Source organism: Syzygium oleosum, unplaced genomic scaffold (assembly GCF_021117445.2).
Source record: "Syzygium oleosum isolate NSW1041296 unplaced genomic scaffold, Sole_v2.1 Sole_v2.11, whole genome shotgun sequence".
In the NCBI taxonomy this organism is placed as follows: domain Eukaryota; kingdom Viridiplantae; phylum Streptophyta; class Magnoliopsida; order Myrtales; family Myrtaceae; genus Syzygium; species Syzygium oleosum.
The window spans coordinates 965,758-986,012 of NW_026607495.1; the positions used below are offsets into that span (position 1 = coordinate 965,758).

A 20,255-nucleotide genomic window follows, 5' to 3' on the forward strand; every position below is an offset into this window, starting at 1 on the left:
GAGTGAATTTGGATTTCCTTACTATTAAATGTTCTTCAAATGTCATTTTGTTTCAATCTTTTGAATGACCAAAACTTGAGATCATTATCCCTCATTCATTATTTAAATTTGATTAATTTGTAAGATTAAAAAAATTTCGAACGATAAACTAATAAATTAAATCTTGTGAGCTGCTCTCTTATTTTCTTTTTTTTTTCTTTTTTAAATTAAGTGGACTTTAGATAAAATTGTATCATGTAATACTTATTTCATGGCAACTTATGTGGTATCGCCGGCTAATCAAATAATTCTTTTACTTTATCTAAGTGAAAAATCAAACATCTCTGTTTATAGAAAATAGAAGACAAGCCCTAAAATGTATACACTGAATGATTTATTAATAAGACGTCGATATGTCCGATATTACTGTCTCTTAATGTACTATTTTCATGCTTGCATGAGCCTACCAATTTGGCTACTAAGGCATATTATGTTGGGCAAATAAAGAGTACAATTCTATATATTTTAAAACAAAACACCATTTCGTCTTACTTTTTATTCATTCCAAAAATACATATCAAATTTCATCCACCAACTTACCTTCACTTGCTCCACTTAAAAACAACTATCCATTTTTTTTCTTTTCTTTTTGGAGGTGATTCTCAATCTATTTTTCTTCCTTACAATATTGATCCGCTTTTGCACACCCCTCTAACGCGTGCTCAACACTAGTATTTGATTAAGGGAACTTTCCCATGTGCACGAAGCTTTTACGGCATTAAGATATAATCAGCAGACACGCACTTGCAAGTTGAAAGGTGGACCACAAATTATATCTAGAGGTCGTATACTATAAGCTTAATATCTTATATTAGAAGGAGAAACAATTGCCTAACGAAATCCATATCTTAAATTAGAAGGAGAAACATTTTTCCAACTCATATTAGAATTAATCTATCTTACCTTGTACTGTGGATGGCGACTTCCTAACTAAATGGACAGTGACTTGATAAACTAAGCTTCTTGTTCTTTACACTGATGAATTCCACTACTACATTCGCAGTCCCCCAATCATTTTTGTCCAAAGCCCAAGATTTTTCTAACATACATTGCCAACCAAATCGTGAACGTGTAATTTGGTCTTATTGTCGATGGAGAATCATTCTTTGTTTCTTTCCACAATTCTTTGTTTTCATGATGTACACTTTGTGGAGATCGATATGCCATATGAGGAAGGTCTAACATAATTTTTTTTGGAGTTTGATGTAGTTTAAATCAAATTATGTCACGGGTTCAAGGTCCAACTTGGACTTCATATCAAATCATGTAACGTCGGTTTGGAGTCGGTTTGGAGAATACGGGCAATCACCTAACCCATATCGGAGACAGCTCAATAAAGGTTTTTTTTTCTATTCTAAGTTTAAAGTTAATACTCTCTATCGTATCGTTCGATGTTTATTGGAATCTTGTGCTTCTCTTCTCCTAGAGTATGCATGTCATATTCGAGCCACTTAAATTTGGTGCACCATTTATTTCCTCTATTTATTTGTTCTTGTGTTGTATCGCTCGACATCCTTAGGTGATTTGTCCATACAATTTTAGTTCCATGTACCGAGCTAATAAGCATTACAATGTCAAACAATGCAGTTCACCCCAGCAAAGTGACCTATGAATTCCCTCGAAACCCAGCTTCATGTGCCAAGAATCGTTGAAACCAAATTCAATGCAAGAACAACAATCAAAAGGATCGAAATCACATGAGCAAAACGACAGTGTAAGGAACAAAATTCTCAACGCGCGTGTTGAAAATTTCAATGCAGAAAGCAAAGTGATGGAAATTGCAGCCATGCCTTGGTGCTGTTCCTGTTCTTCTGATGTAATTCTTTCGACGATAGAAGATAAAACACATGCATTATCTGTTCATAGCCCCATCATTGCCGCGGACTGCAAGCCCACCAGCAATGGAGGTGATGTAATACTGTGAACGTCATGAGTTTAACGCATGATTCTCCTAGTATTCAACGTGACAGTGACACGAGAACTAAGATACGTACGGTCGAGTTCCTCGTTCCTAGCTTCACTAAAATACAAGTTTGCCGTACACTTCTTGGTTGACTCCTGTTCATCATGCGACTCTAAGTCAAATACAGAAGTTTCTCAGAAACCTAAGATGGAAGCAGATGAGCTATTGCATATATAGGGAGCTTTCTCTTTCTTAACCAGCCTGTTCTCGTTCTCTATCATTCATATTCCATCTATCCCTCGCTCCTTCCTTCACCACTTCACACTCCCCTTCGCTCATTTTTGGAGCTCTCCAGATCTTGTCTCTCCCACAGCCATGGTAGAGAAGGTGAATCCTCCTCTTTCCTCTAACTCATCTCTCTTGAATCCTGCCTTTTCTTTTCTGTGTCGTTTTTCTTAATCATTCTATGATTGTGATTCTTCAGAACAATAATCTCTCCATTTGGTTTATTATTTTGTTGGGTCCATCTCGTTCATTTCTCTGTTTTGCATCTTCCCCCTGTTACTTTCCCTGCAAACGATTAGGAAAAGGAGAACTTCGAATTATTCTTCGCTTTTTCGTTTGATACACATGGCTCTATTGATTTTTGCATTGTTCTTGTTTGTTGCAGGTGACCAGAATGTTGATAAAGGTGGATTTGCAGTGCTCGCGCTGCTACAAGAAGATCAAGAAACTTCTCTGTAAATTTCCCCGTGAGTCTCTCTCTCTGGTTTTTTTATTGCTTCCCCTACTTTTAGTTTCAAATTGTTATCATTTCTTGATTTGTAATTACTATTGTTAATTTAATTCAATTGAGTTTGCTATGAATTAATTTGTGAACAAGAGAAATCCGAGACCAGATATACGATGAAAAGCAGAACATGGTGTTGATCGCTGTGGTGTGCTGCAGCCCGGAGAAGATCCGGCAGAAGATCATCTGCAAGGGCGGCGAGACGGTGCTGAGCGTCGAGATCCTGCCCGACAAGTCCAAGGAACCTGAGAAGAAGCCCGAGAAGCAAGAGAAACCAAAGGATACCAAGAAGCCCAAGGACGTGATCATTGAGCCGCCGAAAGGAGATGCCAAACCGCCTGCTCCTAAGCCGGATCAAGCACCACCCCCGGAAAACCCCCAACCTGCTCCACCGAAGCCTCCTCAGCAGCCGCCCGCGCAGCCACGCCCGAAGGCGCCAACGCCGATGGTGGGCTTCCCGCCAGTGCCAGCTTATCCGATGGTGCCGGTGTATCCGATGGTAGGGGTGTGCTGTTGTCCACCATATTATGGAGGGTATGGTGGGGGACCATGCTTTTGTGGCCGGAGGAGGCCAGCGATGTGCTATGACGGATGTGGAAGACCAGCTGATGAGTGTCAAGGTGGGAACAGAGGTTTCTTTCCTGGGCAGGGGTGGCCAGGGATGTGCTATGATGGATGTGGAAGACCAGCTGATCAGTGTCAAGGTGGGAACAGAGGTTCCTTTCCTGGGCTGGGGAGGCCAGTGATGTGCGATGATGGATGTGGAAGACCGGCTTGCGAGTGTCCGGGTGGCAACAGAGGTTACCGCGTGAGCCGATGTGATTACTTTAGCGAAGAAAATGCCACTGGGTGCACCGTCATGTGATCGAGTTCCAAATTTCTCGTGTTAATTACTACTCGTAGTAACTTGGTGAAAGATACATAAGTCAATTTTTTAGGGCTATCCTGGGGTCTTTATCTTTGTGGGTATAGAAAGATTGATGAGGTTGGTGGTCTAGTATGGTGGTATCTGTGGTCTAATGTGTTCAACACATAGACTTGTTGCTTGTTGATTTCTTCATTTCAATAAATTTGAGTCCCTTTCATGTCTCCTCTCATCCTTTTAGTCAGCACATATTCATGTCTCTTGCTTGCCTCTATTGTGATTCATTCTACGAAAGAGCAGGTGGTATTGAATGGCCTTCACAAAATGAAATGAAACAAAGATGATTGTGATTTTATCATTTGGCTTGATGATATTGGTATTCGTGATAGCCATATATTCTACATTTACTCTCTTTATATATCTACTTCAAAATCTATACCGAAACCCCTCTCCCACTCTATTCTCCTATTATTTCTCTCTCCTCAAACTTAATAACACAACACATCAACGTTGGGAAAATTATAGAAAAAGTTCTAAACTTATTATACGAATGTTAATTAGTCTAAAACCTTTCAATTTGACCAATTTAGTCATAAAATTTTTGACAATTTGTCAATTTAGTCATTCTGGCCACTTTTGGCCGGAAATCGCTGACATGGACATCAGATTTCCTACGTGGCATCTACTAAGGTCATGGACTGGCTCGAAGAAACAAGAAAAACAGAAAAAGGAAAAAGGAAAGAAGAAAAGGAAAAAAAAGAAAAAAACTTACAAAAATTAAAAAAACTTAAAAAAATTATCCACATCAACGCCCATGTAAGACGGCCAACACACATGTCAACGAATTCCGATCAAAATTGGCTAAAAGAACTGCATTGGCAAATCGTTTAAAGGTTTATGACTAAATTGATCAAATTGAAATGTTCAATATTAAATTGATATCCGTACAATATGTTTATAACTTTTTGAGTAATTATATCCATCAACGATTGAGAGCTACCCCTAGGTCGACACCATAGTCCGATGTTGTTGCCGACGGCATCACCCTCCCTCTTGCTTGTTGCCCACACACCTCTCCCCTCACCCCGTCTCTGTCTGTGGCGTGGTTGTTCGTGGCTTGGGATAGCGAGGGCACGTGACCTCAGCCTGAGCTTGTGGCTCGTGATCGCTAAGGCTATGTGAGGTCAACCTTGAGCTTGTGAGGGCCATGGCTGGTTGTGAGCCTCTGTGGCAAGCTCGCCAGTTACGCAAGCTCGGTAACAAAGCTTGAACATGGTGGCCACGACCTTGATCCGACCTTGAGCCAGCGCGGTGGCCATCGCCAGCCTCAGATATGAGGTCGGTGATGGCCTCCGAAGGAACAATGGCAGTGTGTGCGGTGGAGAGGGGAGGCGTGGTGGTGGGGTGTGCGGGACCGAGCAAGTCTCTCAGGTGGATATTTACAGTGGGAAGTAAAGTTAGTAGAGTAATTTTGTAATTTTCTTCATAAAGAAGATAACTTCCTGAAGATGACTTTGGAAATTTTCTTCTTGAAGAAGGTACCTTCCTGAGGAAGTCATCATTAGTATGTATCGTCACAGCACACCTCTTCCTCAATGTAAAGAATTCAAATGTGATGGAAAGTGGAAGCAAAATAATAGCACTGCTTTTAAATAACAATATCGACAAGACAAAAGCAAAGTTGCAACTTTGAGTGAATGATAGTGACCAATCTAGCTGCAAGGCTTTGGTTTGGTACGTCTAACTTTAACACAAGATGCTCCTAACTGCGTCTAACATCATCCTTCAAGCTCGCTTAATGTGCTCAGTTTGTTTTAGTTGTTGCTACAAGAAAGTGTCCTTCGTTTTGTTGTGGGGGGACCAGGGACTTGGCTTCCTTTGTGATCATGATATTCATTGGATGTGTTTTGGACTTTAGAGAAAGATCATTATCGACGTGCAATCATAGAGAGATTGTGTCTCATTTTAGAAAGAACATTTTTTCATCCTTAAAAGCAAATTTTCAGTAACGACAATTTTCACTTCATGAGGACTTCCAGGACGAAGAATCAGAGGTCGCTCATATTTTCGCCGTTAAAGTTTTCGGGGCAAATTTGACCTTAACTAATATCATGTTGTCAATGTGGAGAATGATAAAATATTACAATTATAATACATATATTTTTGCCAAGGACTAGTCATTAGTCTCTCTCTCTCTGCCCACAGCTATATTACTGAAAGACAGATTAGATGAGGCCTGTCTTCTTAAGTGTCTGCTTTTTATTTACCTTTAACTCGGTGTCTCGACAAATCTCAATCGTATATAAAGTATTCATTTTATAAATCAATGATTGGGATTTATCTAACCACCAGAGGGACTACCGTGCGCGGCAAAAGATACACGTTTGGTCGGAGTTGTAGTTCTTTCACTGAAATTCTGGTTGATATCTCAAAGCAAAATGCCATGTTAGTCAATTTACGGAATTTGGAAGAGAATTAAAGGGTGCGTTTGTTTCACTGAAAATTTCATGATAAAGAAATTTTTTTCATAAATTTTTTTTCAAAGAAAATGGTTAGTTTTCATTTATTTGGGGTGTAGGGAAAGTGATTTCATTCTTGTTAAAAAAAGAAGTTCTTTTCCCCCAATCTGAGTATGCTGTTGTTTTAGTCCATAAAGAATGTTTTCCGTCATTCAAACACCGGAAAGTCGGAAAATAATTTCTCAAAAATAGTTTTCCTTCAAATAAATGGACCCTAAATGTGAAACGTCCTACACTATATTAGTGACATTGATGGCCAATAGGCATGCGGCTCTGCTGGTAAATGGATTAGAGGGATGGGAATGCTAGTATCACAGGTGCGAGGTTCAACTTCCGCGCTTTGCAAGAGACCGAACAAAAGTCAGAGAGTGAGGAGTGTTGAGATAAGACAGATAAAAAATCGCAAACTTTAGGTCTAGTCCCAAATCTGTCATGAACTTTTTTTTGTCTAAAAAACAATTCAAAACTTTAAGTTCAATCCCAAATCTGCCCCGAATTTTGTTTTATGTGCAAAAAATCACCAAAATTCAATTTGTTTTAAAAAATAGACCCCGTAATTTAGTCCCAACTTGACGTGGCACTTACACGTCAATAACAAATCCACATCAACAAAGTAATGGGACTTTTTTTTGGATAAAGAAAAGTTCGGAGTAAATTTGGACATAACCTAAAAATTAGTTTTTTTAAAATTAAGAAAAAAATTGGGGTGGATTTGTTATCGTCCCTAACTTTCATATCCTAGAATGGTTTTAATTTTTATAGGGTTGAATTTGTTATCGAAGTGAAAATGCAATGTCGGTCTGTATCTATCGCCCCATTACTTTGCTAATGTGGATTTGTTATAAATGTGGAAGAGCCGCGTCAAGTTGGGACCGGATCACGGGGTATATTTTTGAAAATAAATTGAAATTTGCTTTTTTTTTTTTACACAAAACAAAATTCGGGGCAGATTTGGGATTGAACTTAAAGTTTAGGATTTTTTCTAAGACAAAAAAAAAAGTTCGAGGTAGATTTGGGACTGGACCTAAAGTTTGGATTTTTTTTTAGACAAAAAAAAGTTCGGGACAGATTTGGGACTTGACCCAAAGTTTGGGGTTTTTTAGTGAATTCACCCCTCCAAGAAGTAAAGAAGTTTCGTCTTGGCTGTAGACTTACCCCCAAGCTCCTTACAACAGTTGTTTGTAAAGCTCCGTTTGTTACATGGAAAATAAATGATTTGAAAAATATTTTCCTAAAAAAGATCGTTCGTACCACTTAAAATAATTAGTAAAATATTTTCATTATCGATAACAATTTATGATTTAAAATGAATGTGAATGATGAAATTTTTTTATTAATTTATTTTTTTAAGAGATACAAGTAATTTTTTATAGGAAAATGATTTTCAAATAATTCATTTTCCGCAAAAGAAACGCACCCTAAATCTTATTCTATCTTATGAATTTCGAGGATCGACCATTCAACACTAACATTTTTGTACCCCATCATAGTTGCCGATTTTGATCTTATGAAATTCAATGATTATGATGTTATCGTTCACTCACATTTTACATGTACATAACCAATTCACTAGATCAATTCCGATAGCTCTTATGGGCCTTTGACAGATCCAACTGGAGATTCTACCTTTCATATTGAGAGATATACCAAGCATTCGGTCATGCCTTTCTGTAAAGTGTATATTCCAGTGAAGATAACCTGGGCACTTCCGAATGAGTTTTGCCTTTGTAAAGATAGCGTAGACCTCCTTTCAATGCAGATTCATTTCATTCGAGTAGGTTAATGTCAGCTTCGCGTGCAAGGAACTTTCGACACAACACACAACATGATCTCTTACAAACATATGTTAGTTGCATAGAGGTAGAGAGAGAGAGAGAGATTGAATTGGTTATGTCAGTTTAATTTACGACTAAGCATGAACACGAAATCATCAACGTTACGTGACCCCACATCCTTGCTCGCGAAGTTGCCCTAAACTACACTAAACATCACTCTTGAAGTGCGTACAATGTGCTCATTTGGTTTGAGGAGTTGCTCCGAAAAGTGGCCTTTTTATGCCTCTTAATGACGACGAAGATCGCCTTAGCTCCTTTTATTAATTAGGTAAATCCTAAGCCTAGAAAATACCCCGTTAAGATCATGGACCAGGTGAGTCGTGACCCGAAGCCCTGGTAGGTGGTCCGATCATATGAAATTATTTTTGGATGACGAGCTCTCTTCCTTTCGTTTGTTGAAGACTTTACGATATTCACAGTTGAGATTTGATAAGTATGAGTTATGGTACATAAACATGAGGAAAAATTACCAAAAAAATCCCAAATCTATTGCAATTGTATCAATTTAGTCATAAACCTTTTGTACTTGTGCCAATTCAGTCCATCCGGCCAATTTTGGCCGGTCAGCGTTGACATGGACTTTCAATATTTAAATAAATTTTTTATATTTTTTTATATTTTTTTCTCTTTTCTTTTCTTTTCGTTAATGTTTTCCCTCCACTTAGGGCCGGCGAGGGCGTGCAACACTAGGTGAAAAAGTTATAAAAAAATCATTTAAAAAATCCACGTCAGAGTCGGACTGTCAAAATTGACTGGATGGACTGAATTAACACAAATTCAAAAGATTTAGGACTAAATTGGCCAAAAAAAAGGTTTAGGACTAAATTGGCACAATTGCAACAAGTTTAAGACTTTCTTGGTAAGTCTCCCTAAAAATGATTAAGCAATCAAATTACACAATGACAAATGTGAGGGACTTCTAATTGTTCAGATTCTCTGTCTCTCCATAAACTATTAAAGACATCGGTGGTGCTCTTCCAATGGGTCTTTGCTTTCAATTTTAAGGGAAAATTGTCCAAAAAGTCCTAAACTTATTGTACTTTTACCAATTCAATCATAAACCTTTCAATTTTACCAATTGAGTCCTAAACATTTTCACTTTTTACCAATTGAGTCCATCTGGCCAATTTTTGTAAGAACTGCTGACGTGGACGCTGAGTGTCCGACATGGCACGGTTGACACTGACGTAGACAAGTTTTAATATTTTTTCAAATTTTTTTTATAATTTTTATGATTATTTTCTTTATTTTCCTTTCTTTTTTTCCTATTTTGTGTGGCCGACGAACGACCATCAATCACAGGCTATGGCCGACGAGGGCTAGCCTCGCCAGATCTGGTGGGGCCGACCCTCGCTAGGCGTTGCCTTGACCAAAGAGATGCCGGTAGAGGTGGGTGGGGGTCGATGAGGGCTAGCCTCGCCCAGGCCATGCGGCCTCGCCTGCCTCGCCCGGCATCGGGCGAGGCCACCGTGGCCCAAGCAAGGGTCAACCTCGCTAGATTTGGGGAGGCTAGTGCTCACCTCGCTGAGGCGAAGCCTCGCTTAGCGTCACCTGGCCCAAGGCTACACCCGACGAGGCCATCGTGGCCTAGGCAAGGGTTGGCCTCACTAGATCTGGCATGGCTAGCCCTCGCTAGCATTGACAAAAAGAATAGGGAAAAAAAAAGAAAGGAAAAAATTATAAAACAATTCAAAAAATATCAAAATATTATTAAAAATTATTCACGTTAGCGTCGGTTGTGCCACGTAGGACAGCCGACTCCACTTCATCGATTTCGTGCCAAAATTGGCCGAATGGACTCAATTGGCAAAAAGCGAAAAGATTTATGACTTAATTGGCAAAATTGAAAGGTTTAAGACTTAATTGGCAAAAGTTCAATAAATTTAGGAGTTTTTAGACAATTTTCTCTCAATTTTTAACTTTATGCTTATCCTTTTTTTCTGTTGTAATAGTCAATAATTAAGAAGAAAGTTCATAATTGGAGTTGCCATCTAAAAAAGTTTGCATGGTACCACAAGTTGGCAAATGTATTGATCAATAACGAGACGTCCACCAATCTGTTTAACTAAAATGCTGGTTGATGTCTCGAAGCAAATTGCCACGTTAGTCAATTTCAAAAAATTGGAAGAGAAATAAAGAAGTTTTCATGGCACGGCGAATTGCCTAATATATCGATCAATTACGTCCACCAATATATTTCCCTAAATGCTGCTTGATATCTCAAAGCAAATTGCAAGGTTACTCAATTTAAAAAAACTGGCAGAGACATGTACCTGGAAAAATGCTACATTCTTTTAATAATTGTTGCGCGCGGAAGCGTGGAGGGCCTCGGAATCAGTACGCGGAACCTACGTGGAAGAAGAAAATCACACAAGAAGTTTACATGGTTCGTCCGAGTATCGGAACCTATGTCCACGAGGAAAGCTAGCAAATAATCCACTATCAAATACAAGGAGGATTATAGAATTACAATTATTCGAGCTCAAGTGTTTCGCAGTCCTATAATTACATCCAAAACCCACTATGTTTAACCTCACGTAAAACACTCAAATGGATATAAATATATTGCACAAACATAAGGTGATCAAGAGCACACCCGCCTCTGCTTCGTGCTCACTTCCTATGCGAGCTCTCTCTCTCCACCACTTCTGATTTGGCCTCTCGTCTCTCTCTCGTTGATGAGCTCTCTGCCGTCTCACTCACTCTTCAGCTCTCTTTAGACGACCTCTCCTTTCATAGGAGAAAGGGAGCAAAACAAGACAAATTTTGGGATTAGAAATGTCAAAGGCGGCGGCCACAAATGATGACAAAAAAGAAGAGATATTCGGTGCCCTCAAGACTTTATGGGCATGCATGCACATGTGCATGCATGTAAAGAGGGGAGATATTTTGTCCTAAATAAAATAAAACCCTTGCAGAAGATATTTTGTCCTACTTCATTTATTAGCCCCTGAGCAAAACTCTTGGTCTTATTGTTTGGCGCTTTTAATTTCTCTGCTACGATTTGAGTCTTGCGTAAGGTTCACACTCGATACATAATTTAATAATAATAATATTTATGATGCTAGAAAAATATAATGCACCAGGTTTATGGATTCACTCGAAGCATTTCCGTTTATTTTTTGAAGAAAAACCTACGAGTCCAAAGACTATTATATGACATAATGTTCTAGTATAGAACCTAAAAGATCAAAATAAGAGAGAATTTTCAATTGATGTTAAACCCATCTAAAACATTTTCATATTCATGGGAAAATTCAAAATTGTTTAGTTCACTCATCTTAACGGATTTCGCTCGATCAAGCAAGACATAATACAAGCAAATTGAAGAATGTCTTCTCTGTCCGGGCCGTAGAGAAAGATTTGCACCTCAGGATACTGACTTGGTATCAGAACATGATAAATTAATTTTACGAGCATATGGCCAAAAACAATCAATTCCACAATCTTCTATTGGAATTGATCACAATGCACAACCATATGATTTCTTCATAGTCTCTTCCACAATGGCTTAAACATTTTTTTCTTGTGCACAACTCAGGACCTGCATTACAGGTGGTTGAATATCTTTATATAATTGAAACGAAAAAAAGAAAAAAAGAGTAGAATCTTTGATAAGAACTAAATGGACATATCTGCCTTCCCTCACCTCCATCTGTACCGTATCATTGAAAGCATCGTTTTTATTGCTCAAAAAGTAATGGAATTAATCAATATACACATAACAGTTCGCACATTCGAAGTAAGTCACTCTAATTTAGGGATAATTGTTTGAAAAAGTCATAAATCTACTGTACAGCAGCTAATTTAGTCACAAATCTTTCAACTATGTCAATTTAGTCCCAAACCTTTTAATGATTTGCCGATTTAGTCCTTGTTGGGAGAACAATAACAATCCAAACAATATCGAATTAGCGCAACGAAACAAAATAATCTCTCCTTTTGTGCAAACCTAATAGGAAACAACTGAATCGAGGAATATAAATACCAAGCACGCAAACACAATGCGATTTTTTTACGTGAAAAACCTCCTCAGTGTGAGAAGATAAAAAACCACGAGACCGGAGTCCATCCAAAAATCTTCACTACCAGCAAAATTGGATGAACAAAGTTCTTCTCTAGTAAATACTAGAGGTACATAGCAGCAAAGACATCAAGAACATCATTCTTGGCAATAGACCTAAACTTCACAAGAGATAAATGATAAATCTCACCAAAAACACACTTTTGGTGCAACCCACGAAAACCCGATGTAGGAAGCTTCAAGTGAAAATCAAATCGATCAGATTCGAGAAGAACGCAACACGAACACGCTGACAAAATTTCAGCTCAATCGGACCACGAATCGACCTCCGGCGTCAGCATCAGATTCTTCCTCAAACCCAAAGTTTCTGCTCTCTCTCTTTTTATCTTGTTACTGCGTCTCTCAAAAAATGTTCTTTTGTGGCTACAGCATAAAAGATAATGAGAAACTTTATTTCTCCATATGAATAGACATATGGGCTCAAGCCTTGGGCTTGATATTCATTGGGCTTCCTCCACATGAGAGTGAACCCAAACAACAAATCTCCCCCTCACGACAATGTGGAGGTATCCACCATCCCTGCTATAAATCGGCAATGTTCAAGCTTCTCCCTTGGTAGAGTCTTTGTCATCATATCAAACCATTATGGTCCGTATGGATTTTCTCAAGTTCCAACAACTTCTCATCTAGAATATCCCTTATCTAATGATATCTAACATCAATGTGTTTCGATTTAGAATGAAAAGATGAATTCTTACCAAGATGAATCGCACTTTGATTGTCACAGAATAACACATATCTCTTTTGCTTGAACCCAAGTTCTTCCAAGAACTTCTTCAGCCATAGCAACTGTTTACTAGCTTCGGTCGCCGCAATAAATTCAGCTTCGGTTGTAGAAAGTGCAACACACTTCTGCAACCTTGACTTCCATGACACAGTACCACCGACAAAGGAAATCAAATAACCAGAAGTAGATATACGAGTATCAATATCTCCAGCTAAGTCGGAATCTGTGTATCCAACTAACTCAAGTTTCCTGGTCTTAAAACTGAGTTTCAAACTAGAAGTTCCCCGAAGATACCTCATGATCCACTTCACTGCATTCCAATGCTCTCTACCCGGATTTGATAAATAACGACTAATAACGCCAACTGCATGCGCCAAGTCTAGCTGTGCACATGTCATCGCATACATTAAGCTTCCCATAGCTGAAGCATATGGAACATTTTCCATGTCTTTCTTCTCTTAATAAGTCGTGGGACTTTGCTTTGTATTTAACTTAAAGCGGGCAGCAAGAGGAGTACTAACCACTTTAGCCTTGTCCATGTGAAATTTCTAAAGGATCTTCTCAATGTACTTCTCTTGCGACAAGAACAACTTCTTAGCATTTTTGTCCCGAGTAATTCTAATGGCAAGAATCTGCTTCGCTAGGCCCAAGTCTTTCATGGCAAAAGACTTGCTCAACTGTTTCTTCAACAACTCAATTCGTGAATCATTCTTGCTGACAATCAACATATCATCCACATAAAAGCAAGATAATAATAAAGTCATCATAAAAAAAAAATTGGACAAACACACAATTATCCGAGGAAGTCATCTTATAGCCCTGCTCTGTCATAATTGAGGTAAACTTTTTGTACCACTGTCTCGGTACTTGCTTTAGGCCATAAAGACTCTTCTTTAACTTGCATACATAGTCCTCTTTTCCTTTCACTTTGAAACCCTCTAGTTGTTCCATGTATATCTCTTCCTCCCAATCACCTTGTAGGAAGGCTGTTTTGACATCCATCTGCTCAATTTCCAAGTCAAAGCTAGCTGCCAAGCCTAGAACTACACGAAGAGAAGACATTTTCACCATCGGAGAAAATATATCATCAAAGTCAATACCTTTTCTCTGACTAAATCCTTTAACAATCAATCTAGCTTTGTATGTAAAGTATGTTCATCTTGCTTCAACCTATACACCCACTTGTTCTTCAAAGCTCTGTTAACTTTAGGCAACTTCACCAGCTCAAAAGTATGATTATCATAAAGTAACTGCATTTCATCCTACATGGCATCAAACCATTTGCTTTTGCACTCATTTTCTATTGCTTCTGCGTAGCACTCTGGTTCACCAGCATCAGTCAATAATACATACTCATCTGCAAAATATCTGGTGGAAGGTCGTCGGTCTCTAATGGATCTCTGGACTGGAATATATGTTGGAGTATCTAATGGAGCTTCTGGTTCAGGAATGGTATCATCTATCTCAACATGTTTTGGAATATGTGCATTGTCAAGAACATTCACTTCTTGCTGCTCCTCATCAACCTATGTAGGAATATGTGTGTGAGGAATTGGATCCAAGTCAATCAAGTCATCACTAACCTGTGGCACAGAAACCATCTCTGATTTCTCAATATCATGTATTGTCTAATCTTCCATAAACACAGCATCTCTGCTTCTTACAATTTTCTTCTCAATTGGATCATAGAACTTGTAGCCAAACAAATCCTGTCCATAGTCAATAAATGTGGATTGTCGTGTTTTCACATCAAGTTTAGACCTCTCATCTTTGGGAATATGCACAAATGCCTTGCACCCAAAGACATGCAAATAATCATAAGAAACATCTTTGCATGTCCAAACTCTATTAGGAACATCAAACTCTAAAGGAACACATGGTGTAAGACTTAATACATGTGCAACTGTACTCAAAGCCTCATCCCAATAGGATTTCGGTAGTTTTGCTTATAAAAGTAAACATCTTACCCTTTCAACCAGTGTCCTGTTCATTCTCTCAGCTAAGCCATTTAACTGAGGTGTCTTAGGAGGTGTCTTTTGATGTCGAATACCCTACTACTTGCAATATTCATCAAAAGGTCCAGTATACTCTCCCCCGTTATCAGTTCTGATGCATTTCAACTTCTTTCCAGTCTGTCTCTCAACTGAAGTCTGAAATTGCTTAAAAGTATCTAATACTTGATCTTTAGTTTTCAAGGTATGAACCAAAATTTTCCTTGAACAGTCATCTATGAAAGTAACAAAATAAAGAGAGCCACCAAGTGATTTTGTCTACATAGGAATGCAAACATCAGAATGCACTAAATCAAGAATACCTTACTTTCTTGAAGGAGGGAAGCTTTTGAATGCAACTCTATTATGTTTTCCTACTAAACAGTGAGCACACTTCTTCAATGCCGAACTTTTCATTCCTGAAAGGAGTTTCTTCTTGGCCAATATTGACAAACCCTTCTCACTAATGTGACTGAGCCATTTATGCCATAACTCAATTGTTTCTTCGCTATCTACTACATTAATTTTGTCTGTAGACAACTTTGCCTGCATAATGGATAACGAAGAACATGTTTTTACCTCTAGCTACAACCATGGAACCTTTAGTGAGCTTCCATCGACCATCATTGAAAGTATTGCAATACCCATCATCATCCAACTTACCTATGGAAATCAAATTCAAACAAATATCATGTATATGCTTAACATTATTCAATACTAACCTCGTGCCATTGCTAGTCTCAAGGCCCACATCACCAATGCCTACAACTTCAGCAAGCCCATTGTTTCCCATCTTCACATATTCAAAGTCACTTGAACTGTAAGATGTAAAGAAATCCCTACGAGATATAGCATGAATAGATGCACCACTATCAATTACCCAGCTGGTCTCATAACATACAAAATTCACTGCATCACCATCAAAGACAATGAGAAAGTCTTCTGCAAGTGCAACAACATGATTGTCATCACTGTCATTATCAATATACTTCTATTTACTTTTCTCTTTCTATTTCTCTTTTTTCATCTAACGACAAAACCTCTGAATATGTCCCTTCTGATGGTAATAATGGCACTCAATATTTGCACATTTATTGTATTTGCCTTTGCTTTTATCTCTGCTTTTATCTCTATTTCTCGGACCTCAAGTCTCACTTCTTCCCCTTTTCTCAATAACCAGGGCATCAAAATATGAAGATGAGGATCCTTGCGCCTTTCTTCTCAACTCCTCATTTAAAACACTACTCTTGGCCAAATCCATGGTAATCATACTATCTAAGGTAGAATTAGACAAAGACGTTCGAAATGTCTCCCACAAGTCCGGCAAAGTACCAAGCAACCATAAAGCTTGTATCTCATCATCAAACTTGATACCCATCGCAGCCAGCTGATTTATAATTCCTTGAAAAGAATTTAAATGATCAGTCAAACAAGTACCATCTTGATATCTTAGAGCCATCATCTGTTTTATCAGAAATAACTTGTTATTCTCAGTCTTTCGAGCATACAATTGTTCGAGCTTGTTTCACAAACTACGTGCATATGTTTCCTCAATGATATGGTTCAAAACATTATCATCCACCCACTACCTAATGTAACCACGCACTTGACTATGAAATATAGCTCATTCAGCATCAGTTTTATTCTCGGATTTCTCATTAGCAAACACAGGTAAATAATAATCCTTCACATACAAAAGGTCTTCCATCTTTCCTTTCCAAACGTGATAATTCGAACCATTCAATGTAACCATCCCACTAGTATCCATTTCCATCGTTTAACACAAGGTAGAAAAATCCAGTAAGAACCAATACTCTGATACCGCTTTATTGGGAGAACAATAACAATCTGAACAATATCGGATTAGCGCAGCGGAACAAAATAATCTCCCTCTTGTGCAAACCTAATAGGAAACAACTGAATCGAGGAATATAAATACCAAGCACGCAAACACAAGGCAATTTTTTTACGTGAAAAACCTCTTCAGTGTGAGGAGATCAAAAACCAAGGGACCGGAATCCACCCAAAAATCTTCACTATCAGCAAAATTGGGTGAACAAAGTTTTTCTCTAGTAAATACTAGAGGTACACAGCAGCAAAGACATCAAGAACATCATTTTTGGCAATAGACCTAAACTTCACAAGAGATAAAGGATAAATCTCACCAAAAAAGCACTTTTGGTGCAACCCACGAAAACCCGATGTAGGAAGCTTCAAGTGAAAATCAAATCAAATCAGATTCGAGAAGAACGCGGCACGAACACGCTGACAAAATTTTAGCTCAATCAGATCACGAATCGACCTCCGACGTCAGCATCAGATTCTTCCTCAAACCCATATTTTTTGCTCTTTCTTTTTCTCTTGTTACTGTGTCTCTCAAAAAACATTCTTTTGCGGCTACAACATAAAAGATAGTGAGAAACCCTATTTCTCCATATGAATAGACATATGGACTCAAGCCTTAGGCTTGAAATTCATTGGGCTTCCTCCACATGGGAGTAAACCAGCCAACAGTCCTAAACCTTTTTTTTTTTTGTCAATTTAGTCCTAAACCTTTTGAAGATTTGCCAAATTAGTCTTAAACCAATTATTTGGATATTTGGCCAGTAGGACTACATTGGCAAATCGTCAAAAATTTTATGACTAAATTAGCAAATCATCAAAAATGTTTTGAACTAAATTGATACAATTGAAAGGTTTAGAACTGACTCAACCTTTGTACTATAGATTTAGGACTTTTTGGATAATTTTCACCCCTAATTTAAGTTGGTAATCATATATAACAGTTCGCAAATTCAAAGTGTCAGTAAGTTATGCGAATAAAAACTTATAAGTTAGTACAAAAACTCATATTGCAAACTATAAAAGTTTTAAAATTTCATAAAAGTGTTATAAGTTACTAACAAATTATCTAGAAAAAAAATTGTTACTTTTCTTTATCCAAGCTTTGACATTTAGCGACACTCACTGAAATCGTTTGGTGCTGAACAAACAAGGAAAGTTGCCCTATTTCATTCTTGACTTTTGACTCGCTCTTCTCCAGAGAACCAACTTCGACACCGGAAATGGCGACGCAAGACACATATTAGGTTTGGAAATCGAAATTCTAACATCATTACGAGAGCCAGGAACGAGAGGAAGAGAACAAGGGGAAAGAACAAAACAGAAGAGGAAACGAAGTTCTACTTTTCCTCGGTTACATGATGCATCAATCATGTTAGGTTAAGTGGTAACTCGTGGGCAGCTATCAGTGTTAGATAGGACCACATGCTCTCTTTCTCTCTCTCTACCCGTTCCCATCCAAAAGACATTAGGACCCTCTCTCTCTCTCTCGTATTCTTTTTTATTGATGGGTGTGGTTAATTTCCCATGTTATCTGTTTGAGTTCATTTCTTTAGCTTTTCTTTTGGGGGGTATGGTTATTTTGTCCTTGTTCAACACATTCTGACATGGGTACTTTGTGCCCTGTTCCTCTGGAGAAGCTCGAGAACTCATGTTGGGGGTGGCATGCCCACAAGAGTCATGAGCCAATGGGGCTTTCGTCCTCGCATCGTACCGCTCTTTGGCGGGGACGGACCGCCATGAAGTACACACTTGAGCAGAAGACGGGCAAGAAGTCTTCAATGGCTAGCTGTTGAGCGACGAGCGTGGGAGCTCTTGCCGGAGTTGCGCCCAATTCGCCATTTGTCCGCCTCTCCCATTAGTCTGCCTCTGTGTCATCAGGTTCTCACGAGCAAAAGAGACTTGCACTGATAATGTATCTGATGATGCGTATAGGAATAGGGGGAAAACACAAGCTTATCAGGGTTTTTTAGTCAGTCATATAACGATCTTTGAGGATTCAATTTTTTAGATTGGGCAAAAGCCACAAAAAAGCCCTAAATGGTGCCAACTGTGACACATTTACTATAAACTTTTTTAGTGACACTAAAAATCCTTAACTTGTACCTGTGTGATACATTTACCCTCCGTCAAAGTTCTGTCAATAAGAACTGTTAAAAATCTACCTATATGGACGCAAAAAAGCTAACAATGTTGACATGGTACCAAGTGACTTAAGTAAAAAAAAAACAACTGAAAAATCATCTAACGATACCTTGATGGAGGGTAAATGTGTCACATAGGTAGAAGTTTGAGGTTTTTTATGTTATAAGAAAAGTTTAGGATAAATATGTCACAATGGACATAATTTTGGATTTTGGGTTTTTGATGTCACATAAAAAAAAGCTCAGACTAAATATGCCACAGTAGGCAAGGTTTGAGGTTTTTTATGACTTTTTTCCTTTTGAATTTACCCGGAGCTCCTTGAACAGAGTGTTTATAAAGCTTATCTTATCTTAATCCAACAGAACTTTTGAAATTTGATTTTTTCAAAGAAAAAAGTGATTTTTATATTTGTCATTGTTACTGTTAGTATTTATATCGATCAATAGATAAGGATTTACTAAAGAAATATGGCCAGTGTAAATTTTCTAGATACAAGCGAGAGCTTATGATCAAGATACATGTCCATATTCACATATAATAACCACGCGTCTTGATTGCCTGCTTATGTAAAGAAAATTTTACACATTGTCAAGTACGGTATAAAGGTCCTTAAAATATATTCCATGGATTCAGTATCTGGATTTCCTTATCCTTAGATGTTATTTAATGTCATTTTCATTCAATCTTTTGAATGACTAAATTAAAACTCAAATTATTTAAATTTATTTAAATTGTAAAAGTAAAAACAATTTGTTAAACAATAGGGTAATAAATTAAATCTTATGAATAGCTATGTTGTTATCGTTTTTTTTAAAGGGAAAAAGTCACCAAAAATCCCAAATTATGCCTACGGTGACATATTACTCTAAACTTATTCATGTGACACCAAAAATCTCAAACTTATATATGTGTGACATATTTACTGTTCATCAAGGTTCCGTCAATGAGTACTGTTAAAAATCTACCTAAATTTTTGCTAGAAAGTAAACAGTGTTGACATGGCATCCAAATGGCTTAAGTGAAATAAAAACGACGTTGTTTTGATTGAAAAATCATTTGAGGGGGAGTAAATATGTCACGTAGATACAAGTTTGAGGTTTTTTACATCACGACAAAAAGTTTAGGCTAAATTGGTCATAGTGGGTATAGTTTGTGATTTTTGATATCACAGACAAAAGTTCAGAATAAAAGTGTCACAGTGGCGTAGTTTGAAGTTTTTGGTGGCTTCTTCCCTTTCTTAAATCAATTTCAAATTAAGTGGACTTTAGATAAACTTGTATAATCTAATGCTTATTTCGTGACAATTTTTAGATTGTATCATCGGCTAATCAATCTTTTTTACATTATTTAAGAAAAAAATCGAGTGTCTCTATTTATAGCAAATATAATAATACGCAAATGCTAAAACATGTACAATTAGCGAATTATTGATAACACGTCAATATGTCTGATATCATCGTTACATAGCATTAAGGGTGATCGGTTTCAAGGTAAGTAGGTTCCAAACCTGGGACC

The 20,255-nt window shown here is 37.8% G+C and overlaps 1 protein-coding gene across 1 annotated transcript; it reads left to right on the top strand.

The window, feature by feature from the left end:
- Window positions 1-2,036: 2,036 nt before the first annotated feature.
- LOC115689318 (protein PYRICULARIA ORYZAE RESISTANCE 21-like) lies at window positions 2,037-3,821 on the top strand. The gene is made up of 3 exons (XM_030615329.2): window positions 2,037-2,329; window positions 2,613-2,694; window positions 2,828-3,821. The coding sequence occupies exons 1-3, from the start codon at window positions 2,318-2,320 to the stop codon at window positions 3,595-3,597; spliced, it is 864 nt and encodes a 287-aa protein (XP_030471189.2). The 5' UTR covers window positions 2,037-2,317; the 3' UTR covers window positions 3,598-3,821.
- The last annotated feature ends 16,434 nt before the right edge of the window (window positions 3,822-20,255 follow it).

What these genes read in the sequence shown, in the direction of transcription:
- LOC115689318 (XM_030615329.2), top strand. An exon ending in ACTTCTCTGTAAATTTCCCC is followed by an intron (nt 2,695 to 2,827) that starts GTGAGTCTCTCT and finishes TGTGAACAAGAG; the next exon opens with AAATCCGAGACCAGATATAC.